The 26996-nt window shown below is 49.6% G+C and overlaps 1 protein-coding gene across 1 annotated transcript; it reads right to left on the bottom strand.

The window, feature by feature from the left end:
* Window positions 1–759: 759 nt before the first annotated feature.
* Window positions 760–10787, bottom strand: GHRH (growth hormone releasing hormone). Its single transcript, XM_066236674.1, has 6 exons — window positions 10652–10787; window positions 9711–9905; window positions 5693–5792; window positions 5318–5422; window positions 3750–3869; window positions 760–893 (listed from the first exon to the last, which is right to left on the bottom strand). The coding sequence occupies exons 3-6, from the start codon at window positions 5770–5772 to the stop codon at window positions 878–880; spliced, it is 321 nt and encodes a 106-aa protein (XP_066092771.1). The 5' UTR covers window positions 5773–5792; window positions 9711–9905; window positions 10652–10787; the 3' UTR covers window positions 760–877.
* Window positions 10788–26996: the final 16209 nt, after the last annotated feature.

Genomic DNA, 26996 nt, shown 5'->3' with positions numbered 1-26996 from the left:
CAACCTTGGCGTATCAGAACGATGCTCCGACCAACTGAGCTACCTGAATGTTCTTTCCCCAGATATTCACAAAGCCAATGCCTTCCTTCCTTCAGGACTGGACTCCAGTGGGGACTTCCCTGACCACTACACAGCACACTTACACATTATAGATAAAATAATGCCCTCCAGCATTGCCCACCCCCTTAAATTTTTATTCTTTGTATTTGCCACCATCTGACATATTCTATAATTATTTGTTTTTGTTGTTCTTCCCCTAATTTAAATATAAGCTCGATGAGGTCAGGGGCTCATGACTATATTCCCGGTGACTAAAATGGTGCCTGGTATATAGTGGGTACTCTATAAATATTTGCTGGATGATTAAATGATATTGTTCATAGATGAACAAGTCAGCAATGGATGAAGGAGGAGTTTGGCCTGGAATAGAAGAGTGTGGTTAAGCGGCTGGTTCTGGCTGGACTGCCTCGGTTTGAATCCCAGCTCTCTCCTTGTTGGCCATGACCGTGGCAATCCAGTTAGCCTTTCTGTACCTCAGCTCCTTGTCTGTGAAATGAGAAGGATGCCAGTACCTCCCGCTGGGCTGTGTGAGGAGCATACAAGATTCTAGGCAGAAAGCTGCCCAGCTGGGGCTCTGAGTGCCTGGTAAATGTTAGCTATTTTTTAATTTTTATCATACTGTATAATACCGCTTTGGGAAATGTAACTATGTAAAACACATAAGAAATTAGGCTGAAGATAAAAGAAAATTGAACTGCAGACCAGGATAGGGGAGTTTTATTGTAGTTAGAGAGGAAAAAGTAGGTCAAAAATTAAATCGGATTAATTGGATGCAGTTGTCTTTGGCTGCAGGCAGCATGAAACACAGGCAGGATCTTCATCCGTGGGAATTCCTGTTGCAGAAAGAGAGAAACAGCTCAATCCGGGGGGGACTGAAGAAAGGGCGAGTTAGGGCAGGGACGCTTGGAACTAGGGTGATGGAGGCTCCAGTGTCCAGAATGACCGTCTGGGTCTCTGAAGAACCTCATTCTTGAAAAAAGAACAATTGTGCACTGTTGGTGGGATTGTAAATTGGTGCAAAAACGGTAACAAAGGTTCCTCAAAAATATTAAAAGCAGAACTACCCCATGACTCAGCAGTCCCACTTCTGGGTCTTAACCCAAAGAAATGCAAAACTCTAATTTAAAAAGATATATGCACCCCTGTGTTCATGGAAGCATTATTTATAATAGCCAAGATATGGACACAACTTAAGTGCCCATCAATAGACCACTGGATCAAGAAGATGTGGTTGGAGAAGGGTATGGACAGTGGGGGGGGGTAAATGGTGATGGGCGAGGACTTGACTTGGGGGTGGGGTGGGCACACAATACATTGTACAGAGATGTGCTGTAGAATTGGGCACCTAAACCTGTAAGATTATGTTAACCAGTGTCACCCCAATGAACTCAACTAAAAAAAAAAAAAGAAGAAGAAGAAGAGGCGGTACATATACACAATGGGATATCGCTCAGCCGTAAATCAGAATGAAATCTCATCATTTGCAACAACGTGGACGGTCCTAGAGGTTCTATGCTAAGGGAAATAAGCCAGACAGAGAAAGACAAACGCCATAGGATTTCACTTATATTTGGAATCTAGAAAACAAAATAAACGAACAAACAAAGCAAACAAATTCACGGATACGGAGGGACAGAGTGATGTTTGCCACAGGGGAGAAGGTTTGGGGGGCGGGTGGAAAAAGTGAGGGGATTAAAAAGTACACACGGTCAGTTATTAAAACTCATGGGAATGCAATGTTTAGCACAGAAAATATGGTCAATAATATCGTACTAACTCTGGATGGTGTCGGACCGGTACTAGACTTATTGGGGTGATCACTTTGTAAGTTACATAAAATTTCTGTAATATTGCATGTCAGCTGTTGTTGAAAAATTTAAATTATAACATAAATTTTAAAAAAATAACCTCATTCTTAGCCCCAGTTTTGCTAACTCACTCCCTCTGAGATCCCCAGGCTGGTCAGTTCTCCTTGAAGTCACCTCTAATCCCCAGAGAGGGTTAGATTAGATTATTCCTTCCAGCACACACATTTGCCAAACCCCTCACATCCCTTACCATTTATCGCGCATTAAATAATCCACTATCCAAGTACCTGTTTAAGTTTTGTCTGCCTCACTGGATTATGTATGCCATGAAAGCAGGGACCACTGCTGTCCTATTTGCTGCTGTACTCTCAGCCCAGACCCTGGCACATAAGGACGATTTTTAAGGGCCCGGAGGACAGACCAACTGGACCTCAGTACAAGGCTGATAGGCAGACATCAATTGCGGCAGGTGCAGAAGTGTGCCGCCTGCCAAATCATCCTACTCTGCATGACCAAGGTGCAGGAACTCGCTCTCGTTTTATGTTTTCTCAGGCCCACCAGGGACATCCTGGTATTTGCAGCAGCTGAGCTGGAGCAGGAACAATGGCCGTAGCCGCCTCCAGACCCCTTCCTGCTGCTCTGTGGCTTCGAGCTCTGTGAAGCCTCTGGCTTTTAACCTGCAGGAACAAAGCCTGCATTCTTAGGACCTGGCTCTCCTTGAGGCCACTCCACCCCCCTGGGGCCTGGTGGCAGCCATAAAGCAGGTGAGTGATGACCTAATCTCAGCGTGAGAGGCACAGGGTAGGCATTATTCTTAGAGGCATCAGGGACCGTAGAGGTGGCCGGTGCTAGCCCCCTCCTTTCATGGGGAAGAAAACTAGGGAGCCAGCTTGCTGCGTAACAGCGAATTGGCTGCAGAACCAGACCTGGGCCCAGGGCTGCATCTTGCCTCCCAGGCTGGTGTCCGCCCCTCCCGCGGCCTGCCCATCAGCCTGCTGCTGCTGGTATCTCCACAGGAGTGTAGTTGGTGAGATCTCTGAGCTCTTGGTGTCTAATTGGGTTGGGAAGGAGCTGAGCGAGCACATGGGGAGCTCTGTTGGGAACCAGATTTGCTTAATAGGTGCAGAAGTGCCTGGTGGAGTCATGCCAGGACCTGTTCGTGCTCACAGTTGAAAATTGGCCTCAAAAATATCCTCCAAACAGTAGTGTCGTACTTGGGAAACTTTGTCCATTAGGTGGTCTTCATGGGAAGGAACTCCAGAGAAGCAGAGCAGGCCTGGGTTGGGCCTGCTAGCTGCTGACTTGGAGCCAGCTGCTACCCATTCTTCGCCTCAGTTTTCCTCTTCTGTAAAATGGGAAAACTCATTCCTGATCTCCCTTGACCACACTCCCATGGGAGTGTGAGGGTCAGTGAGATGGGGAATGACTGTCATTCTCATCTCTCCCTCGCGTGAGTGTAGCACCCACTGGCCTACCTGAGGGTGTTGGGAGTGGCTGGTCTTCCTTTGGCTTTATAGCTTTGTGAACTTGGCCAGGGACCCAGGGCACGCCTCTCAGATCACGCCCAACAGAACCTCCCGGACACCTGGGTCCTATCCCAGAACGATCAAGTAATGCTTTTGGACACAGACGCAGAGCCTGGCTTCTTGCTACACATTGGAGATACAGCAGTAAGACCCAGTCTCTACCACCCATTTTCCCCCTCCGTCCAGTTCTTGGTGTGTGGAGGGAGGGGTGTCAGAGCCCCACGCCTTTGGAGAGCAGATTCTTTCCTTTTCCTGCTGACCCTTAAAGAAGGAAGCCTCTGAGCTCCCTAGACATACATATACACATGTGCGTGCACGCACATGGGCAAAGACACACACGTGCATGTGTTCCTACCCGTGCTTCTGCGGCAGGGCCGCCAGGATGCTGTCCAGTGCCATCTGCTTTCGGTCTTCCCACACGCGGTCCGCCTGACGGCCAACCCGTACTTTGGCTCCTTGCTCCTGGTTTCTCTCTCTGTTCAATTAGAGGAAGAGAAACAGCCGAGGTTGCGCTCAGGGTGGGACACGGAGAGGCCCGAGAAAGGCCAGGGCAAAGTGAGCAGGGCAGGCTGGGTCCTCATGCCTGTTCTGATACCTGCTACGGAGGCTTCCACCAAACTGAATTAGATGCAGCAGCATTTAGGAATATATGTATATAAGCTGTGAAGAGTATAGGCCCCCAAATTTGCAAAATATCTCCCCACGGATTCTTATTTAATTTCAAAGGGGAAAATATTAACTTTACAGAGGAGAACCCTGGCAGACACCATGTTAACCAAGGGATCTTATTATCACCGCCAGTGGGACAAACTGACCTTGTGTGCCTCCTGACACAATGCAGTGAGAGGGACACGACCTCGCTTCTGTTGCGTAGCCTGTATCTAACCACGAGGAAGCATCAGACAATAATGAGGGATGTTCTATACACAATTGGCTTTTACCTAACAAAAATGTCAGTGGCGTACAAGATGGAGGAATGTTCCAGAGTAATAGAAACTAAAGAGACACGACAACTAAATGCAACCCGTGATCCTGGATGCATCCTGAATCAGGGAAAGAAATAATTGTTACAAAGGACGTTTTGGGACAACTGCTGAAGTTTGAATAGGGGCTCTAAGTGATAATTATATTGTGATTAAGTAAGGAAATGTCCTTTCCTTAGATATTGGGAGAGACACCTGCAGTAGTATTTAAGGATGAGGGTCAAGATGACTGTAGTTTACTCTCAAATAGTTCAACAAAATAATAATAATAATAATTAATAAATGTATACATGTGTTTGCATGTGATGTATACACCTATATCTAGGTATAGATAGAGAGGAAACAAATATAATAGAAATAGGAGGAATAGTTGAATATAGGGAAGTGTATGTGGAAGTCCTTTGTACCTTTGGTGAAATTTCTCTGTAAGTTTGGAATTTTTTTCAAAATAAAAGCTGAGAAATATATAGGCCGTGAAGTTAGGCTGTTTGAGTCCTAGCTCTGCCATGCTTTGATGTGTATCCTTTAGAAGTTATTAGGGCTGTGGACAATGGAGGTAAGAGTCCTACTTTACAGGGTTGTTAGAAAGAGCAAATAAGAAATAAAGAATGGCTAACACTACCAAGGGCCAACTGTGCTCAGCACTGTGCCAAGTGCATGCAAACGTCCCAATGCAGAGCCTTCATTTCTGGCCGAGTCGCGATCCACTGCTAGCAACCCCCAGTATTGTTCCTGTTGGAGCTCGCATAGGGAGAAGCACATAATAGGTGTTCAAGGATCATTTCCTCGCTAGAGGTAAGCTGAGATTGGACATCGGGGTCCTTCTGCTATGGCAAGTCCAGCAAGGACAGACGCTGTGCAGAGGAAAAGTCCAAACTTGGCGTCTCCAGTCTCTGACGCATTTGCAGGGTGGGAAGACATGCCCAGACCGTCTGCTTACCGCTGCTGCCGGCTCACAATGTCCTGGAGCAGCTTGCGGGCAGACAGCTGGCCCAGCACCTTCCGGTAGCTGTTGGTGAAGATGGCGTCCGCATACCGTGGCATCCTATGGAGGCAGAGTCAAAGACCAAGGGGTGGCAGGGCCAGCTCAGGCGAGGGGACAGAGGTGGCTGCACTTCGCAGGTCTCTGTAAGGTCCTGGTGTTGCCCTTTGCCCTGCACATCCCCAGAGAGAGTTGGAACCTGGGCAGGACAACCCCGTTGGAGCTCAGTATCTCCAACTGATGGCTTGATTCCGCATCCTCCAAGCACCCCTCCTCCCGCGGGGAAGGTTTTTGGGGCGGCAGAAAGCCAGGCCTGTTGGCAGGACTGCTTACCTGAGGGTTGGGGTGAGCAAGGAGCCGTGGCAGCCACTGCTGAGGGTGAGGGCCATGAGAAAGACCACCCAGAACAGCATCCTTCACCCTGTGGTGGAGCCTGGAAGGTGATGGGGGGGGGAGGTCAGATGTAGCCGGAGCCACGGGGGTGCCCTTTGCAGGCTGGGCCCAGCCCTGGACTTGGCTCCTTGCCAGCCTTGGTCCTTGTCCTTTGGAAGTGTGGGGTAGGAAAAAGAACCCAGAATCTGGAATTCAGACAGACCTGGCTTCAGGTGCTTTCTCTGCCAGTCACAAGCTCTGACCTCATTTTCTCCATCTGTCAAGTGGGCACGATAAAGCTACCCTGCTGACCTCATGTGGTCGAGCGGAATATGAAAGACAATGGTGAAACCGCCTCTTCCTAGAAGGCACTACACGTGGAAGTCAGGCTTCAGCCACGGGGAGGGGGGGGGCAAGCGCCTTCCCTTCGTCTCTCTTAAGTCACCCCCACCCCCGTGGGGCCCTGACCGTACTGAGTGGGGCTAACGGCTCCGGCTCTGAGTCAGACACTCCCGAGTCCATGTTCAGGCCCTGCCATCACTAGCCGTGCATCCCAGGACAAGCGGCTTCTCCTTCCTAGGCCTCCGTTTCCCTATCCATAAAACGGGGCCACACACTCTATCTGCTGCGTCGGAGGATCCTGGTGAGTACTGGGTGAAATGAGGCCCCCGTAGTTTGGCCCATGGGGAATTCTCCACAAAACTTCTGCCGTGATGATCTGACCTGCTCGGGCAGTCACAGGAAGCCTGAGCAGTTTTGGTTCTGTGTGGTGTTGGAGGGAAGGGATGGTTATACATCTTGTTCCAGACACTTAGATTTCACCAAAGAGTTTGAGTCCTGAAAGGGAACCAGGGAGCCTAGGGAGCTCCTGCTTCAGAATTGTCTCATAGATCATGTAATTACCCTTAATCAGGGCCTGTAGACATGGTGCTCTGCAATTAGAGGAAGAACAGTCAACAGGAAAAGAGCCCTCCTTTGCGGGGGCTGCCTCTGCGGTCACCCAGACCCGCCCTGGTGCCACTTGGCCACCTAGGAATGGGGTCTTCCCATCTCCCATGGCACCCCCCTTCATCAGGATACCCACTCTGTGGGGATACAGACCCATTCAGAAGCTCCATCAGCCCCAGAGAGGGCAGGACCCCTTCCTATCCCATGATCACCCTATATTGCTCCATGTCCTCCCCAGTCCAACTGAGAAGGGATTTCAGCAAGCAGGATCAGCACCGGCAGAATCCACCTTCCTTCCTGGGCTCCCTTGCCTTCTCAGGGCATCCCCCTACCCCCCCCCCAACCCCCCAGACACTGGGTCCTGACCAGGGATGTCTAGAGACCCCAGGGAGCACACATAGGGCAGCTCAGTGTGGGCAGGACCCCCACACCTCCAGCGCTGGAGGGAGCCACCATCCAGGCCTCGGTCATCAGCCCCTCCTTGATGTCTACCTTCCCTCCGCCCCACCCCCAGACAATCCCCGGGTTCCTGCTCAAACACTAGTTGCCAGTGAAGGACAGGGAGCTCACTACCTCTAAACCAGCCTGCCCTAGTTCCAGGCAGCTCTTCTTGTTAGAAAGTTCTTCTTAGTGTGTCGAGTCCAAGTCCTCTTACCCTGAAAATACTTGTTAAACTTCTGGTAGGCACTGGGCTAGAGAAAAAATGAGAAAATGGTATCTGCCCCGAGGGCTATCCCTTTGACATCCACCTGCCATGGCACCCAGAGCTCCTGCACCTTCATGCACATGACAGACCCTTTAGAGGTGTTTTGCATCTAACTTTGGCCTTTGATGCCCAAACCGAGGATCTTCGGTCTTCTGTCCGCCTCATCACACCGTATCCCACGTGGCTTCCCCTTTCCTGACCTGGTCCAGTGCCAGCGTTTCCTAAGCAGGGAGATCTTCGGAGGCAGGGAGGGCCCCTGGACACAACCACTGCCTTTTCTGTCTCCCAGCGGCAGCCTGGACTTGCTCATCTTCTGTGCTGCTGATCTTTAAAAGACCTGAGCACATCTACGTTCTTAATCACCCCACTCGCTTGCTCAGAAGCCCTTGGCCCCCCACGCCCTCCAGAATAAAGCCACAACCCTGCTCTTGGCTTAGGTCCTCCCTTGGCCTCCCTACCACCTGCTTCCTTCTCTGGGGGCTAACCCAAGTGATTCCCAGCCCCTGTGCCCTCCTGGCCCACACGGCCCATCCTCACACTCGCCCTTGGGAGCAGGTATCACGATTTTCATTTTATAGCTGAGGAAATGAGCCCAGAGTGGAGAAGGGCCTTTTTCCATGGTCCTCCATCCAATTAGTTTCGGAGTGCACACCTCAGAATGGGCCTCGCCATTCCCAGGCCAGCCGACTTCCCCCTGCTCCGTGCGGCAGCCTCCCGGATACAATACCCTATTCACAGCGCGCCCCATTCAAGGGGCGCTTCAGAATTCAACACCTGCATGTGGGAAACGGGTCTGAGGAAACCCAAAAGCTTTTGCTTTTTGTCGCTGGATCTCTGGGGAAGAAAAAAGAGGGATCAAGAGGAACACCTGCTTGGTTGCCACATCCCTGCACAGGCCCAGTGCTTTAGGGAGTTGAAAACGACCTGGTGAGAGGGCAGGCCTTGGGAGGAAAGTCATAGTAAATCTAGTAAGGGCTTGCTCATTCAAAACGAGGAGACGCACAGCATTTGCTATAAACCAGTGCCCCAGGGATGGCCACAATCTTTGGGCCGTGAGAACCCAATCAGTGGGGTTGGGAAATCCCATTGGACAAAGATGGGAAACAATAAGGATTATCCTGCTTAACCAGGAGTAGAATAGCGGTTGCCTCAGCAAGGATAAAATAGCCGTTAACAGATACATTCCACATGCCTAGTCTAAGGAGCTGGAATTCACTGATTTTTTAAGTGCAGCAGAAATCTAACAACATTGACCAACTCCTTGACGCTCCAAAGCAGTTTAGGGTTTATGATCTGTCATTATGAGGATCAGTTAGCTTTCCACAGGGCTTACAAACTAATTCAGTGATCGGATATACGCGAGGTCATCTGGGCTCAGGGTAAATGGGCACTTGGTCTACATCAGCTGCACTTTTCCCCAGCCTTCAGGCCAAGAAGGCCACGAGAATTCTGCAGACGCACCTTCAGCTAATGACGGAGGTCAAATCTCAGGTGCCCAGACTAGCGAAGCCGACTGTGAACACCTAGGGAGAAAAACCTTTTACCTTTCTGAAATATTCTGTAATTAAAAGACCCCGGTCCAGTTTATAAACTATTTCACCAACAGCGTTCCAAGTCTCAGCAGAGCAATTGTCTTGAATTGTCACTCAAGAGAGCGACACCCTACCTCCTCCTTCCAGAAAGAGCTTGAGGCGGCTTATGATGAAAGACACAAATACTTCCAGACCGTGAAAGCGAGGACTAGGAAACAAGCGTGGGGGGGGGGGGTAATGGAGCACTCCAAGGGCAGGTCATTGTGTCTAAAACCCAGAGGAATGAGCGCGGCGGCAATTGAGCAAGAAAGCGAAATGTTGTCAATTTCCAGGCAATTATGTTGAATCGGTTGTGAGCGATCGATGTGCCGTATTGATTTGCACAGCCACTTGGCTCCTTCCCGATCCATGGCAGCATCCGTTGCTGTCAGGAGAACCGAGCCAGCTCACATCTTGCCCCAGGAGCCTGCCTCCACACACCTGGGGCGGGGGGGGGGGGGTGGCACTGACACCTCACCTGTCTCCAACAGACACCTGCAGGATGTCTGCCTGCCTGCCTGCCTGCCACTTCTCCTTGGGTTGCGGCGCCACACGTCCCAGACAACCTCAACGTGGCACCAACCATCAAAAGCGCGTTCTAGAGCCCCTCCTCGGGGGCCTCAATGTACTCACCGGTCCACACCCAAAGAGGATGGCCGTGGGCCTCTTTGACCGGGTGTTTCTCAGTTGGTGAGAAGGTCGACTTTCTTGCCCCCCCGCCCAGCCCAGCCCCGAGGACCACCCCCCCTCTCACCTGCAACGAGGCAAGGTCTCCCTCTGCGACGAGCCGCTGCTCCGGCTCCGCGGACCTCGGGCTGGGCGTTTGTTTTGGAGGCTGCGTGGCACTGCCATTATTTATACCTTCATTTTCCTAAGTGTTGTCAGCGTCAGAGAGTCAATTACTCACAAGTCAACCAAAGGGCCATTTTTAGCATCACAGTGACAAGCCCTAAAAGAGGAAAGAGGTTTGCCCCTTAAAAAAAAAAAAATCGAGACTTGTCTTGGACTATCTCTTTATCTGTGAGGGAGTGGACAGAGTGCAAAGTTGTAATATTATTCCAAGAAGAACAGAGAGTACTGTATATAATACCGCTAACTCTAATAATTGGAGTCCTTCTAACCGTGGAAACACCAAGGGTTCATTTACTCTCTGAGATCAACGTGCCTTTTAAAAAGTTCCTGTGATTTTGTTCTGTCCATGTGTAACTTTATTTCACTTTAGGGGAGTCAGGATTATAGATAAGTATTTTTCTCTCCTTAGTAGGAAAGTTTATTCTGCCATCTCCCTTGTCATCCAATTATCAAGATTTTCCTCTGCTTGATTTACACCTGCTGTGGTCCCAGGCTGGTGTAGGCAGCCAGCAGTGGGGAGCATCGGTCGACAGGTGTCAAGGCAGCCAAATTGGTAGATGACTCAGAGATGTGTGAAGTAAGAGGAAAGAGATAGAAAACCCTGGGAGAGTTGTCACGCCTCCAGATTTTTCTAGCCTAGAGATACAGGATCCTCAAAAAAAAAAAAAAAGGCACAAAAGTGTACGAGGCAGAGACACTACTTCCCCTTTGGGCTGTTGTGGAGGGATAGAAAGAGCTCTAAGCTTCAAGTCCAGAGACCTGCTGCCCCTCCTGGGTCTGTCTAGCACAATCTCTGTGACCCTGAGCAAGTTATTTCTACCCTCCAGGCCTCAGTTTCTATACCTGGAGGATCGAGAGTTGGCCGAGAACACACCAGCTTTCAAACGTTTCAAATAGTGGCATATCCCTTTCTTTGGAAAACGTCCATGGAAGTTCAGTATACAAAGCAGTTGAGAAATGACCCGGGCTGCTCTGGTTGAAGAAGGAGGAGTCGAGACTCGCTTTGCCTGCACTTGAGACACCTCTCTGGGTCACAGTTAGAACCAGGAACGCCCCAGCAATGATATTTTATGATCCTACTTCTTAGCCTGCACAGAGCAAACACGGGATGTTCCCCATAGAAGCAGGGACTGAGCGGCATGTTACCCGGACACAAAGTGGTCAGGCCAGATCCACAGGGATGGAGTGGGCGGACAGGGTCACAGCGGCAGGTGGTAGATAGAATCCTTGGGAGCCCCTGGCCAATGGGCTCTGATGGAGTCGGGAGGTGTGGGGTTATCTCAGCAAATGCAAGGCAGGGGCCATATACAGCTGGAAAGCCAGAATGGACACCAGGCCAGAGGGCAAATTGGGGATCAGGATTCAACCCCAGTTGAAGCTCTGTGCCAGGCCTTACACTAAAGACTTCATGCCTGATCTCAGTTTCCTCATCTGTGAAATGGGCTGTTGGGTGAGGATTAAGTGTAACAGTGCACATAGTACAGTCCTGGCACAGAGTCAGTCTCACAAACTAGCTCACACCATTGCTATTACTGTTGTAATAAATGAGGAGACAGAGGCACAGAGAGGTTACCCACTTACCCCCCATCATACAGCTGGGCAGTGGCAGAGCCAGGACTCAGATAAAAATTTCTGACTTCCAACTCAGTGCCCCACACCCATCTGATGATCTCCTATATCCCTTCCGTGGACCACTAGTTCTTCTACCCCCCCTCCTTTTTTTTGTATTTTTCTGAAGTTGGAAATGGGGAGGCAGTCAGACAGACTCCCGCATGCGCCTGACCGGGATCCACCCGGCATGTCCACCAGGAGGCAATGCTCTGCCCCTCTGGGTATCCAGAGCCATTCTAGCACCTGAGGCAGAGGCCATAGAGCCATCCTCAGCGCCCGGGCCATCTTTGCTCCAATGGAGCCTTGGCTGAGGGAGGGGAAGAGAGAGAGAGAGAGAGAGGAAGGAGAGGGGGAGGGGTGGAGAAGCAGATGGGCACTTCTCTTGTGTGCCCTGGCCGGGAATCGAACCTGGGACTCCTGCACGCCAGGCCGTCGCTCTATCGCTGAGTCAACCGGCCAGGGAGAAGATTTAACTTTTAAAGAAACCGCCAAACTATTTTCCAATGTGATAATACCATTTACATTCCCATGATTAGTGCTGGAGAGAGCTCCCATCAGCTCTTAAATAAGCATTTATTTCCTCATCCCACAAATCCCTATTAAGCACCTAATGAGGCTCGCACAGAGCTGGCTGGATTAGCTGGATCTCTCTAGAAGGCCTTACTACTGGACAAGGACTGGACCTGGAGACAGGACCTAGAGCGGGTCTGCCTCAGGCCGGCCAGCAGTGTGTGGATTTTTGACTCTGTGCTGGAAAGATTTCACAACAGGAGTCCAGGTGATTTTGAGAGTGTGTTTATTTTATTGGGGACAGTGCAACAAAGAAAAGGCTTAGGGTAGAAAAAGCAACAGGAGAGAGCCCGGGGCCGGGCTGGGGTGGGGGTGGCAGCCCTGGTGTTCTAGAAAGTCAGAGGAAAAAGGGAACCTTGGAGACAGCTTCAGGGGGTAAGCTGGAATCTAGTTGCTGTTACCTGCTGCGCCCCTGGCTGCAAGTCTCGTGGGGACCCTTAGAGTCAGAGAAAAAGGTCCTTTGTCCCCAGGGCCATAAGGATGGAAAGGAGGGTAAAGTTACAGTGAAGCCGGGGAGCGTCAGACAGGAGCAGAGAAAAGCCTAAGACAAAAGGCATGAATTTAGGCGGCCCCTGGGTTTGGATCTGAAACTCGCCCCAGCCATTTGCAAGCTGTTTGAGTCTGGCAAGGGGTTTAACCTCTCTGAGCCTCCCGTCACCTCATCTGTACGATGGGGGGGGGTGATACCTGCCTCCCCAGGTTGTCCTGAGGGTCAGGAATACGCATGTAAAGCATCTGCTATATACTTGGTAAGTGGTGTCTGTTCCTCTGGTTCTAACGATCAGAGGTCAGAGCTGAGCTCTGGAAGCCAGGCGGGGTGGCGGCAACGAGAGCTGGGAGCCATCTTGGGTGACAAGCCTTATTTACAGTAAATTCTCAAAGCCATCGAGGAAGAAGAGGACGGAGAGAAGAAGCCAGAAGGAGCCTAGGGAGCAAGAGCCCAGCCCCCTCCAGTTCCTGCCCGACGCCCTTATCCTCGGAGAGGTGCTGGGAACGCCCCGCCTCCCTGCCCAGGACGGGTTTTAACCCAGCCTTAATTAGCGATTGTGCCTGCATTCAGGGGCCTGGGGCTTGAGTTGCAGAAAGAAAGTGCCCCAGAGAAAGGCAGGCTTTAAAAGGCCCCCAAAAGGCTAGGGCAGTGGGGCTCCACCGGGAGAGACAAGCTGGGCACTTGTGTTGCAAATTTCCAGCGCTGGAGCCAGCCATTCAAAGGGGATGATGCTCAAGGCAGGCATGGGGGTGGGGAGGGCAGAAGAAGGCGACAAAGGGGGCCTGTCTGAGGGCCTCAGACCCTGCTTTGTAAAAGCTGCTTTCATCACTCTCCCTGGATGATGGCAGCGTCCCAGCCTGAGGCCGCTGGGCAGGGAGGAGCGGCCTGGACCCCAGACTCCCCAGATTCTCTTGACCCCTGCCTTCCAGACCTATTTTTATGGTGTCAGCTGCAGCAGATGTCACATGAGTACTCATGAGTGCTCTGTAGAGTGAGGGATTAGGGTTCAAGTGGTGGCCCTGACTGGGTGGCCTCGGCAGAGTCATTGACGTCCCTGAGCCTCCCGGTCCCTGAGCCTCCTGGTCCTCTTCTATAGAACACGCTGCCAATGACGGTGATGAGTCCTTTCTCCTACTTCACATCCGACCCAAGCACCAGGGTTTGTGATTGGCTGGTGTTCAGAAGCTCATTTCTTTCTGGAAAAGTCTGCCATCTGGAAAGGTCATTAGCAGAGCTCTTTCTAAAAGGTGAAGTTGATTGTACTTAGTGAATCAATTAAGCGACTCTCAAGATGTTGATTGGAAATGTTACTCCCAGATTTGCTACAGTCACCTTGCTGGGCCTCCTTGGGGCTGCTCCAAGTCACTCATCACCAGGTTGTTTTCTTCTGGGTGGGGAGACGGGGTGCCAGTGCCAGGCATGCTGGCACGGGAGGGCGGTCCTCAGGGGGGCTTCAGGCAGCCTCCCCTGGTACAGATCCTTCTGGAACCCATCTCTGCATGAAGCCTCCCCACCCTGCTCCTCTCGCCTGGCCTGGCCTGTGGTTGACTAATTCTATATGGTGAGAACCGGGGTCTCCTTTCCTGAGACCCTAGGGGTATCTGAGGCCAGTTCTGATTTATCTCTGAGCCCTCCACACCTGCTGTCCCCCAACCCCAGCTTTAGTGAGATGTAACTGGCATCTATAAAGCTTCCTAATCAAGATGTAGTCCCTAGACGAGCAGTATCAGGATCACCTGGCAGCCCGTTAGAAATGTAGACTCCCAGGCTCCCAGACTGACTGAATCAGAGGCCGAACCCTCTTCGTTCTAGGCTTCTAAAGCAGCGATTCTCAACTGGAGTGCCACAAGAATTTTTAAAACATGCCATGCTTAACCATTTAGCCAGGGGCACTGTCCTCTTTTCCCTTAGATGAAAAAAAAAAAAAAAAAGACAACAGCCAGCACAACAATAGCCATCTGGTGTGAATGAATCAAAATTATATATACACACACACACACACACACACACACACACATATGTCAGATCGGCAAAAACCGTAATATAATTTTTGGTCTGTCGCAGAATTTTAGCAATTAGTTTATGTGTACCCTGAGATGAAATGAGTTGAAAATCGCTGTTCTAAAAAGGTACTAAGTCCCTAAGATGGGTCCCTGAACGCCCTGTGGTTTTGATTAGGGAGGAGGGCCGTGGCGGCAGGGAGCCGGCAGGTGTCGCTGTTCCCCAGACATTGGGGATGTCGGGCTGCTCTACGAACGCCAGAGGCCCCATGTGCTCGGCTTTGTTCGCGGTGAAATCCCGGGAGCGCTGAGGGGCCCAGGTCTCTGAGGCCACCCCCACCCCCACCACCTTAACCCTCCATCTTTCTCTGCCTAGTTTCTACCCTGGGTTCTCAGCTCTCTTTCCAGTTAGGGGAGGCTGTGTGACCCGCACTGTCAGCCTCTGCCCCAGGATCCCCAGGAGAAAACTCTGTGTGCGGAGCCTTCCTCTAGGACCGCTCATCTCGCAAGAACATGGCCCAGTGAGGAGCGGACATCTGCTGGGAGGCCCCTTCCCACTTGGAGTCTGAGTTGGAGCATCTTCAAGACAGCAGGACTTGCAGACACAGGGACAGGAAGGTTCCATTATTTGAATGTCTTACAGGGAAAAACCCAAGGACCGCCTGGAACTCCAGTTTCCAGTTTCCTTTCTAAATTGGGAGCCCAGTGTCAGGGGCCAGGTTACGGCTTCACTTCCCCTCTGCAGCTACATGGCAGTTAAGGCTGCGGTCCAGCTTGGGGGCCAAAGAGCCCTCATTCCAAACTGGAGGCAGAGCCAATGGGGTTTCCCTCCAGGGCCCGGGCTCCCAGGCTAGCCACAGCCTTCTAGCTGTCCCGCACCCTGCATCATTTGGTCCTGAAACACCCAGATCACAGAGCAGAAGAAAGATCAGCCTCCATGCTCAGTTCCACCCTCGGAGCTCGAACTCTTTTCTGAACCCCAGAATACATCCCTAATCCATGGCTGAGACTTAAGCCTGGCTTGCTGCCTAACTCCTGTCACGCCAGGCCCTGGGTCAGCCCCACTCAGCACCACCCGTCGCTTACAGGATTCTAGTTGTTCTGATCACAGCAGCAAAGCAGTAACATTTCTGGATGATTCCTCTGTGCTGGTCACATAACATATGTGATCTCACTCAATCGCTGGAAAGCTGAGGGGCACAGAGTGATACTATCTTGTGGGGAAAGAAGCTGAGTGTTGGAGCCATTGGGTAACTTGTCCAATCTCACGCAGACAGTACACGGGGAGGCCAGGGGCAGAAGTGGCCCTTGTGAGCCTCTGGACAAGCCCTACCACCCTGCCTAGCTTCAGAGCCTTAAGGCTGATTTTTGCTAGTTCCTCACAACAGATTCCAGATTTCCCTTTGAGCACCTTCAGTGGGATGTCCACGGACCCTGCAAGGTGGAGTGTTACACGTAATAAGCGAGGAGTTCCCACGGCTGATGGCAGGGAAGCTGTGCTGCAAGACGGCTCTGTACTTTTCACGTGCACTCCCCATGGCAGTAGTGACATTTCCAATGACCATCAGAACTTTGGTGATTTCACCAGCGAACCTGGTCCCCAAAGTGTCAGGCTCACCTCTGACCCTATTCACACATCCTTCAGGTTAGAGATGGTCTCAGGCATGCACACACATTACAAAATATCAATCGATGAAAGTGCATCAACGTATTTGCATAGTTCATCATTCATTCGCACTTCCATCCATCCTTTAATAATTCACCCATCAGATGCCAATGTATTTAATATTACCCAACGAGTGCCAAGCATTATATTTAGTATCCAGAAGCCAAGTACTAGGAAGATACAGTTCAAATTCCATTGATATTTATCAAGGGCCCGCTGTGTGCCATTTACTGTGTTGGGGACTCCAGGCAGTCTGTGGACTTGCTTTGGTGGAGATGTCAGTCTAGCTCGGGAGGCATGCAGGCAAACGGATGATGACACACAGTGTCATCCACACGCCCTATAGTAAAGGTGCATGCCTGTCGCTGTAGGGGCAGAGTGGGTGGGGAATTCGCTCTAAGGAGCCAGAGAGGCTTTACAGAGGAAGTGACGTTTAAGCTGGGCCCCGAAGACAGGGGACATGTTAATACAGCAGGAGCAGAGGCCTGGAGGCATAATCAGTGAACGGTAAGGTGCTTGGTGTGGCCAGACGGAGGGTCTCAGGCCTTTGTGTACTGTGGGCCTGGACCCCCACATTCAGTTGTCTAGGGTAGGGCCCAAGGTTCTGCATTTTTAAAATTCAATTTAGCAAAAAATAAATAAATAAATAAATAAAATTCAATTTAGCAATCTGCTTTTGAAAATTTTATTTTTCAATCACAGATGACTTTCAATATGATTTTATATTAGTTTCAGGTATAAAGCATAGTGGTTAGACAGTATTGGTTAGTTAGATATTATTTTCAGAGCGATCCCCTCGATGAGCCTTGTACCCACCTGGCCCCGCACATAGTTATACGGTATCGTTGACTGCACTGCCCATGGTGAACCTCACATCCCAGGACTGTTTTGTACCTGCCGATTTCTACTTCTGAATCCCTTTCCCCTTTCCACCCATCTCTCTACCACCCTCCCTCTGGGAGCCGTCAGTTTGTTCTCTGCATCTATGGTTCTGTTTGTTTTGTTCTTTTTTTTTTTTTCCCTAGGATTTTATTTATTGAGAGAGGTGGTGGAGGATAAGAAGTAGTTGCTTCACTCTAGCTGTTCCTCCATTGATTCTCGTATGTGTTGTGTCCAGGTAAGCCCAGAGTATCGAACTGGCAGCCTCAGCATTCCAGGCTGGCGCTCTATTTGCTGTGTCTTTTAGGTCTATTTAGGTCCTTGGCCCATTTTTTTTAATTGGATTGTTTGTTTTGCTGGTGTTGAGTTGTATGAGTTCTTTATAGATTTTGAATATTAACCCCTTATGGAATGTATCTTGGATGGATATCTTCTGCCGTTCGGTAAGTTGTCTTTTTATTTTGTTGATAGTTTCCTTTGCTGTGCAAACCCTTTTTGGTTTGATGTAGTCCAGGGTTCTGCATTTTTAACCAAGACTCCAGGCAATTCTGATGCGGGTGAGAGACCACAGTCTGAGAAACCCAGACCTAGGGCATCATTGGCAAGAAATGTAGACCATGATTCAGGAACGATAAATACATTAAGGCCAAGTTGTGCAGGGTGTCAACTGCTGTGCTAAAGAATTTGAGTCTTTCTCTTCTCAGTAGCTAGAACACTCAGGAGGCTTTCAAGCCCAAGAGTGACAGTTTTGAAAGGAGAGTTATTTTGTTTGTTTTTTTGTGAGAGAGAGGGAGAGAGATGGAGACAGATAGAGACAAAGACACAGACAGGAAGGGAGAGAGATGAGAAGCATCAACTCATAGTTGCATCATTTTAGTTGTTCATTGATTGCTTCTCATATGTGCCTTGACTGGGGGGCTCCAGCCAAGCCAGTGACCCCTTGCTCAAGCCAGTGATCTTGGGCTTCAAGCCAGCAACCCTGGGATCATGATCCCATGCTCAAGCCAGCAACCTCAGCGTCCCAGGTTGATGCTCTCTCCACTGTGCCACCACCGACCGGTCAGTCTGGAAGGAAAGTTTTCCCAGAGACCTGGAGAGGGTACTGGAAAGTGAAGTGGCCTGTTACAAAGCTTGTACAGCTGTCCAGGCCTGTGGTCCTGGGGCCCGAGCCAAGGTCCACCAAGGGAGTAGCAAGGGCATCTTGAGGCGGATTTGAGAGGACTCTGGAGTATGGAACCATGGATCTGGGGTAGATGGATGAGGGACGTAGAGGAGGGGGAGGTGTGGAGATCAAGCTGACGTTTCCAGATGGCGCCATTAGGAGTGATCAGATACGCTGGTGGAGAACAGGTTGGGAGGAAGAACAATGAGTTCTGGTTTACATGGGTTTTTAGGAGTCCTGGGACCTCCAGGAGGAGGTAAGTTACAAACAGCTGGATCCAGTCTGGGCCAAGGCACAGGCAAGGTGGGTGAAGCAGTGGGAGGAGCCTTTGAAGAGCAAAGGGGCGCGGGTGAGACCTTGGAGAGAGTCCGCGTTTTCAGGGCAGGCGGAGGCGGAATGAGAAAAAGCGTGGGCAGGGCGAACACATTGGAGAAGCGGGCTGTTTGTTTGTTCATTCCCATCGCCACTCTGCAGCTGGGAGAACTAGGGCTAAGACAATGGTTTGTTCTTGGGTCACTGTGCCCAGCGGGGTGGAGCTGGAATTTTGAACTCAAGTCCCTTTCGCTCCAACCCCCATCCTCTTGTCTCTGCTGAGACTCCAGGAGGCAAATCCCATCCCCAGATACAAAATCAACAGATTCCTAGGTTGGGGGTGGGGGAAGTGGAGCTGAGAAAGATGCAGCAAAAGACCTCGTAAAGAAAAGGCGGTGCTTGCTAATGTTCACTGGAAGAGAGATTCTGCCCCCACCACCGAGAGGTGCGGGTGGATTTCTTTTTCTCTTCTCCTTGACCCCTTGCCCTGACCCCTTGGCTTTTCTTGTGGCTTGCCTGTCTTGGTGAGACACCAATAAACAGAATGGCCCACCAAAAAAAAAAACCCCACAAGAAAACAAAAACACGGTGGAGAACATGAGTTAAGATAATACACACACACACACACACACACACACGCACACGCACACGCACGCACACACTTTTTTTTTTTTACTTTTCCCCACTGAGTCTTTTTGAAGCAGATCCCAGACATCATATCATTTCATCCATAAACATTTCAGTATGTATCTCATAAAGATATGGGCTCTTTCTGTAACATAGTCACAATACCATTATCACACTTGAAAAGAACTCTAACAATAATTCCTATTAAGTCAACCTATTGAGGGCAGCTTGACAGGACCTCAGAACGGAAGCAGGCTTGCTTATCTCGAGCTGGTATTGTCACAAGTCCACGATAAGGAATTTAAATTTCTCCCAAGATAATTACAGTGTGAAGGCATACAAAGGGTTGCAAAGGCCGAGCTTTGAGATGCTTGTCAGGGCCCTGGTAAGGAAATGTTATATAGAAAAGAAAAAAAGTCTGGAAAGGTTGGCAGAGTATGAAAGAAAAGAACCTTCTTCTCGACTTCCCTCTTCCTCACCCAAGGTCCTTTAGTCATAACTGTGAACTAGGAACCGGGTGTAAAATGAAACCAAATGAATAAAAATAACACAATGAGCAGCCCCTAAATGCAGCCGACAGATTCATGGGGTCCGTTTCCCACCAAAGCTCTCCAGACTGCTTACTTCATAGATAAGGACTTCATAGATAGGTGACTGCTGTTCAGGAAGTTAGTTTCCTGGGGGGGGGAGGGACCCTGTGTTTGATTATTAATCAGTTTATTAACTAGACTCTGCCCTTCCACCGAGCATTAGGAAAGCTGGTTCCTAGGTCTAGTTCCTCTACGAACTTGTTCCGTGGACAAGTTATTTCACCTTTCTTCTTTTTTTTATTATTATTTTTATTTATTTATTTATTTATTTATTTATTTTTCCATTTTTCTGAAGCTGGAAACAGGGAGAGACAGTCAGACAGACTCCCGCATGCGCCCGACCGGGATCCACCCGGCACGCCCACCAGGGGCGACGCTCTGCCCACCAGGGGGCGATGCTCTGCCCATCCTGGGCGTCGCCATATTGCGACCAGAGCCACTCTAGCGCCTGAGGCAGAGGCCACAGAGCCATCCCCAGCGCCCGGGCCATCTTTGCTCCAATGGAGCCTTGGCTGCGGGAGGGGAAGAGAGAGACAGAGAGGAAAGCACGGCGGAGGGGTGGAGAAGCAAATGGGCGCTTCTCCTGTGTGCCCTGGCCGGGAATCGAACCTGGGTCCTCCGCACGCTAGGCCGACGCTCTACCGCTGAGCCAACCGGCCAGGGCTATTTCACCTTTCTGAGCCAATCTGCGACACGAAGGTGTTAGACTACAAGATCGCCCAGTTCCCTTTTAAGTTCTGAATTCTCTGATTCAATAAACAGCTAATGAAACGGTGCTCATCCTCTGGAGTTTCGACGGTGCTACCAGGATTTGCTTTGCTGTTACCCCGTGTCTGCAGAATGCTCCGATAACCTGGATGAAGGATGCTGGGGAGATGGCCCGCGTCCATTATGCAGGTTCGTGCTTCCAAATCACCCCGGGTGGTACGTGGCTGAACCCCCGGAGGAACTCTGAAGGCGGCTCCCTGTGAGCTCGCAGGAGACCAGCGGTGGATGGAGAACAGATGGAAACTGCGCAGAGCCATCCACAGATGGAGCCAGTTGCCTGAGGCCCAGGAAGCAAATTGTAGAAATAAGTTTAAATGACAGCCCAACGTATGTGTCTGTTTTTTAATGACAGGTAAAGGGATTGATGAATGGCAACCAGGGATTCGGGGCTGAAATGGAGCTAAAGGGGAGGGGGCTGTCAGATCACGCTGCCATATGTTGCTGGGATTCTGGGCCGGAGCCTGGGGAGTTGCATCCGAGTGCAATCTTCAGCACTGAGGTTGGAGGGGGGCCAGAAGAAGACGTACAAGATTGTGAACCAGAAAGGGTAGGGGAGAAACAGAACATACCCCATCCTGGGCCGGAAGAGCAGCCCTTCTCACAGACCCTGCCTCCTGACCCAGCTCCTCACCGCCATGCAGGGAAAGAGAGGATGTGGGGGCTCTTGGTTCCAGCCGCTCTGATTTCTTTATTGCAGTTCCTCCAGTGTGCTCTGCTCCTTGCCAGTACAGAGTTTTTGCTGGAGCTGCGTCCTCTGCCCGGAAGGGATCTCTCCTCTTCTGGTCCACTTATGATCAGCCTTAGCTCCAACTTGCCGCTTCCAGGAAGCCCTCCTTGGCTTCCCTATCTAAGATGTACCATTCCATTTTTAGATCCTTATACCAGCCCTGGCCAGTTGGCTCAGTGGTAGAGCATCAGCCTGGCGTGTGAATGTCCTGGGTTCAGTTCCTGGTCAGGGCACACAGGCGAAGTAACCATCTGCTTCTCTACCCTTCCCACTCCCCCTTCTCTCTCTCTCTCTCTCTCTCTCTCTTTCCCTCCTGTAGCCATGGCTTGATTGCTTTGAGCAAGTTGGCCCTGGGCCACATGGCCTCGCCTCAGGCACTAAAGCTCGGTTGCCGAGCAATGGAGCAGTGGCCCCAGATAGGCATTTGGTAGATGATTTGCTGGGTGGATCCCGGTTGGGGTGTATGTGGGAGTCTTTCTCTGCCTCCCTGCTCCTCACTTAAAAAAAAAAGTTCCTTATACCATTACACACACATATTTAAATAGCACTCCTCACTGGCATAATATTTCATATATTTATGCGATTCTTTTTTAATTTGTAATTTTTGAAATAACCTTAAGCTTTTAGAAAAGTTGCAAGAATAATACAAAGAACTCCCACATACTCTTTGCCCAGATTCAACAATTGTTAACATTTTGTCACATTCTCTTTCTATATATAGATGTACATATAATGCAGATTATATAAGCATCCATATATAGGTAATATAACACAATATATTATATAGGATCCTTATTTTTTTCTGAACTACTTGCCCCTTTACCCCTAAATGCTTAAGCATTATTTCCTATGAACGAGACCATTTACTTGCATAACCACAGTACATTTAAACTGTATAATTCTTTGAGTGACATCTGTCTCCTTTTACTTAAATGCAGGCTCCATAACAGCAGGGGCCACTCTTATTCGCCACCCCACCTGTCTGACACATCGCTAGTGCTCTGCTCAACACATATTTGTTAAATGTACAAGAAATCCTGAATTTGGGGGACTTGTTATTAATGTTGCATTCTGAGATCTCTTCCAGCTCTGAGATGTCTCACTCAGCATGCAACGCATACTGGATAGGGCTGAGTGTTCGGATGTGTCTGCCTGTGTCCATTTCTGTGGAGAATCAGGATCCTGCTGCAGTAAATTATAATGCCTGAAGATTTGGCTTCTGTCCTTTTCAAATCCTTCCCAGCCAGTTCTGCCAGTCTTGACTGGCAGCTGCCTTTCTCTGGCCCAGTGGCACCTGTTGGTCATCACACCCAATTAATTGGCCTCACAAGAGAGTTCTGGCGAAGATAACTGGAATGCCAGTCAATCTTCTCACGCAATTGCTTCTAGGAGGCACTGACCTTTGCCTTGGAAACTGTCCTCTGAGCCCTTGGCCTACCAGTTGACCTGGGTTATCTTACAACTCATGTTTGACCCTCTGTCAGAACGTTGTAGTTGCTCAGTTAAATAAGTTGTAGTTACGTAGCGTAAATTGACCAGGAGCTGATGGAGGGGATGAATGTGCTCAGAGTGGGAGCTGAAGCCCACACTTCACAGAATTCAGATTTGGAGAGGACTTTAGAGATCATTTCCCTGGTGTCTTCAAATATGACTCCCAAAGGCAGTCTTCACAATCCTTGAGAACTCGGAAGAAACGCCCTACCCTAGATCTATTGAATCAAATCTCTGGGGATGAGCGCAGCTGCCTGTGTTTTAACGAGGTGATTAGATACCTGCTCAGGTTCGCAGCCCCCTGCTCTAGGCTGATCCCACTGGTTTTCAAGGGGACACCTCAAGCTCCAGGAAGGGCACCCCGATGTCTCCTGTCGTACTCACTAGCACCTTCTCTGCTCATTGCTGCCTATCAGCAGCTTGCTGGGTTCCCCCCCCCCCTTTTTTTAATGTTTTCAGGATCATAAATAAGCTTATCACAGGCTACTGCATTACCATGGCAACCTGGCAGCTGGCTGGAAAGAAGCAGGTAGCACAACTAACTGCCTTGGGGGTTTTCCAGTGGCACTAAAGTGATGGGGGTTTTCTCTCTGCCGGTCATTCTATCTGTTTGCGCTTGGTCTCTTTGTCTCCTCTTTTCTTCTTCCTTTCTTCTCTTTTCTTCTCTGGCCCTTATTCCTCCCTTGTCTCATTAAGACCAACATGTGTTCTACGTGTTTTAGATTTTCCAAGGGAAGGGCTGCCAAACCTGACCTGGACGTGAGCAGGTCTGTTTACTGCAGTTTTATCCTTACCAAATGTAGTATTAAAATTTCCTTGAATCGATCGACTTATTTGTTGAGAAGGTACACGCACAGGGTGCAGCATTCAAAAGGTACAAAATGGCACCCATTCAGAATAGGTCTCCCACCTGTTCTGTGGTGGTTCAGTGGATAAAGCGTCAACCTGGAATGCTGAAGTTGCCAGTTCGAAACCCTGGGCTTGCCTGGTCAAGGCACATGTGAGAAGCAATGAATTGGTGCTTCCTGCTTCTCCCCCGTGCCTTCCTCTCTCTCTCTCTCCTCTCTCTAAAAATCAATAAATAAAATCTTTAAAAAAATTGCAGAAAGAGTAAGTCTCCCTATAACCCTCAGTGTTTAGGACCCTCTGGGGGTGGGGTGGGGGTATCCCATTACCTGCTTCTTGTACATCTTGGCTGAGATAGCTGACGCATATATAAGCATGTTCCTTTATCTCATTTCTCCTTTTTTATTTATGCAATTGGCACCATTCCATACCCAACACTCTGTACCTTGTTCTCTCACCCAATATGTCTTAGCAACCCTTCTCCAGCATTTCGAGTTGCCTTGTACACTTTCATAGCTGCATATTCCATGGTGTAGATTTACCATTATTTATTTAAGCAGTTCCTGTTGATGATATTTGGGTTGTTTCCAGTCTTTTGCTATTTTCATTCCCATTTTACAGCTGCGGAAGCTGTGATTCAGAGAAGGGAGGGGTATGTGGCAATTCCCAAAGCCATGCTGGCATCCATAGACATTGCTTAGCTGCAACATCTAAAAAAAAAGGAGGAGTTGACTGACTTCAGAATTACAGAAAGGAAAGGGCCGTTGGGAGACCTGATTTCATTTCTGGCCCTACTAGTGTCTTCTTATCGTGTTCATTTAAATTCTGCTAACATTGTGGCTGATATGTAATTTTATAATTGTTTGTGGAAATATTTTAAATCTGCCTTTCCCCCGCTAGATGATAATCTTTGTTAGGGCAGGGACTGTGTTTGCCTCACTACCTCACTACTGCATCCCTAACAAGTACTTAGCAAGTACTGAGTATACAGTAGGCGCTCAATAAATACTTGTTGATTGAGTGAATGGGCTAGAATTGTGTATAGTTAAGACAATGGGCTTGGAGGCCTGGGTTTGAATCCAGACTCTAACACTTACTAGTTTTGTCATCTAAGACCCACCACTCAACTTCTCTATGCCTTAGTTTCTTTTCTTTTCTTTTTCTTTTTTTTAGATTTTATTAATGCATTTTAGAGAAAGGAGAGAGAGAGAAAAAAAGGGGGAGGGGCAGGAAGCATCAACTCCTGCTTCCTGGATCAGGCAGGCCCAGGGTTTCAAACCAGCAACCTCAGTGTTCCAGGGCAACGCTTGATCCACTGAGCCACCACAGGTCAGGCTCTGCCTGTTTCCTTAGCTGTGAAATGCCCACTCTCTGGGAGTTGGTGGCAGGATCAGGTGAGAGAATGCAGGTCAGGTATCCATCACAGGGCCCTGAACACAATGAGGGCTCGGCATTAACTCACAGTTAAGTCGCATCACTTTGTTTTAGTCGTTCACTGACTGCTTCTCATATGTGCCTTGAGCGGGGTTGGGGGAGCCTCAAGCTGAGCCAGTGACCCTTTGCTCAAGCCAGCAACTTTGGAATCATATCGATGAGCCCGCGCTCAAGCTGGCGACCTTGGGGTTTTGAACCTGGGACCTTAGTGTCCCAGGTCAATGCTCTATCCACTGCGCCACCACCAGCCAGGCCCTCCACGTTTATATGATGCTCCCTTAAACTTGACTCTCACCGACAACACAGGTGGCTCCCTGGGTTAAGTCCACAGTAAATATTCAATTACACACAGCACAAGAGAACCACATTGGGCAAGGATTAGTTCACTTGTCCTGTGAAGGCACTTTTCCAGATGAATAATAATGGTGCCTTGTAATTGGGTGGTATCTTCCTCTTGAGGGAGTTGAAGCCTCCCATGCGGCCTGGGCTTCTCACAGCTCCGTGATCGCAGGCTAGCTAGTTGCAATTCTTACACGGTGGCTGACCTCCATGCCGGTGAAGTGCCGTGCCTGGAGGTGACACAGTGTCTCATCCACGCTATGCTGTTGGTCAAAGCGGGCACAAGGTAGAAGAATGGGTGAGATGGAGCCATCTTTAGACACAATCATCTAGAAAAGGGGATCAAAGAAGCCCTTTCCAAAAAGGTGGTATTTGGGCTGAGTCCCAAGGGTTAAAAACAGCATTTCTTGTAAAGACCCAGGAGAGAAGAGCACTCCAGGCAAAGACTCTGACGAAGGCAAAGGCTCAAAGATGGAAACACAAATCTTTTTGCTTTCCTTTTCCTTTTTCATATCCAAATCCAACCCAACACCTGGAAACCACATCAGGCTACCTCCCTCGTGAAGCCTTCCCAGATACCTTGGTCTTATTTATTTATTTTTTTCATTAGAGAGACAGAGAGTCAGAGAGAAGGATAGACAGGGACAGACAGACAAGAACGGAGAGATGAGAGCATCAATCATTAGGTGTTTTTTTTTGTTGCGCATTGCAACACCTTAATTGTTCATTGATTGCTTTCTCATACGTGCCTTGACCGTGGTCCTTCAGCAGACTGAGTAACCCCTTGCTCGAGCCAGCGACCTTGGGCTCAAGCTGGTGAGCTTTTTTTGCTCAAACCAGATGAGCCCTCGCTCAGGCTGGCGACCTAGGGGTCTCGAGCCTGGGTCTTCCGCATCCCAGTCTGACGCTCCATCCACTGTGCCACCGCCCAGTCAGGCCCTCGGTCTTTGCTGAGCTTTCCCTCTTCCTAGAGCACGCATGCCTGGAGCACCCTTCTGGCTTGCACAGGTTGGCTGGGTAGTGCAATGGTCACACACACAAAGTCTCTGTGAAGCCTCAGGGAAGTTACTTAGGCTCCGGCTGGCCCTCTGAATGGGAATAATAATACCTACCCTAGAGGATGGCTGTGAGGGCACTATTAACATATGCAAAGGACTTGGCACCTAGTAAATATTCAGTAAATGGCAGCTGTCATTAACAGTTCACTCCGTCAGGTGTTCATCCAGTTTAGAATGTTTTTCAGAGCAGAGCTCGTGCTTTTTTCAACTTTTTCATAGTGCAAGCAGTGTGCTTCGTAGATAGTATGGACAGGAACAAGCCTGCCACAGAGCTCTCCATCCGGCCGTGGTGCTAATGGAGGCACGCAGGGCACAGAGATAAGCAGGACTCAGCTCCCAGAGAGTGGGCATTTCACAGCTAAGGGAACAGGCAGAGCCTGACCTGTGGTGGCTCAGTGGATCAAGCGTTGCCCTGGAACACTGAGGTTGCTGGTTTGAAACCCTGGACCTGCCTGATCCAGGCACATATGGGAGTTGATGCTTCCTGGTCCTCCCCCTTTCTCTCTCTCTCTCCTTTCTCTAAAATGCATTAATAAAATCTAAAAAAAAAAAAAAAAAAAGAAAAGAAAAGAAACTAAGGCATAGAGAAGTTGAGTGGTGGGTCTTAGATTACAAAAC

The sequence above is a fragment of the Saccopteryx bilineata genome, chromosome 6 (assembly GCF_036850765.1).
Source record: "Saccopteryx bilineata isolate mSacBil1 chromosome 6, mSacBil1_pri_phased_curated, whole genome shotgun sequence".
NCBI classification, from domain to species: Eukaryota; Metazoa; Chordata; class Mammalia; order Chiroptera; family Emballonuridae; genus Saccopteryx; species Saccopteryx bilineata.
Note: the sequence above shows the minus strand (reverse complement) of the source record. Positions and strands in the feature narration are given on the sequence as shown.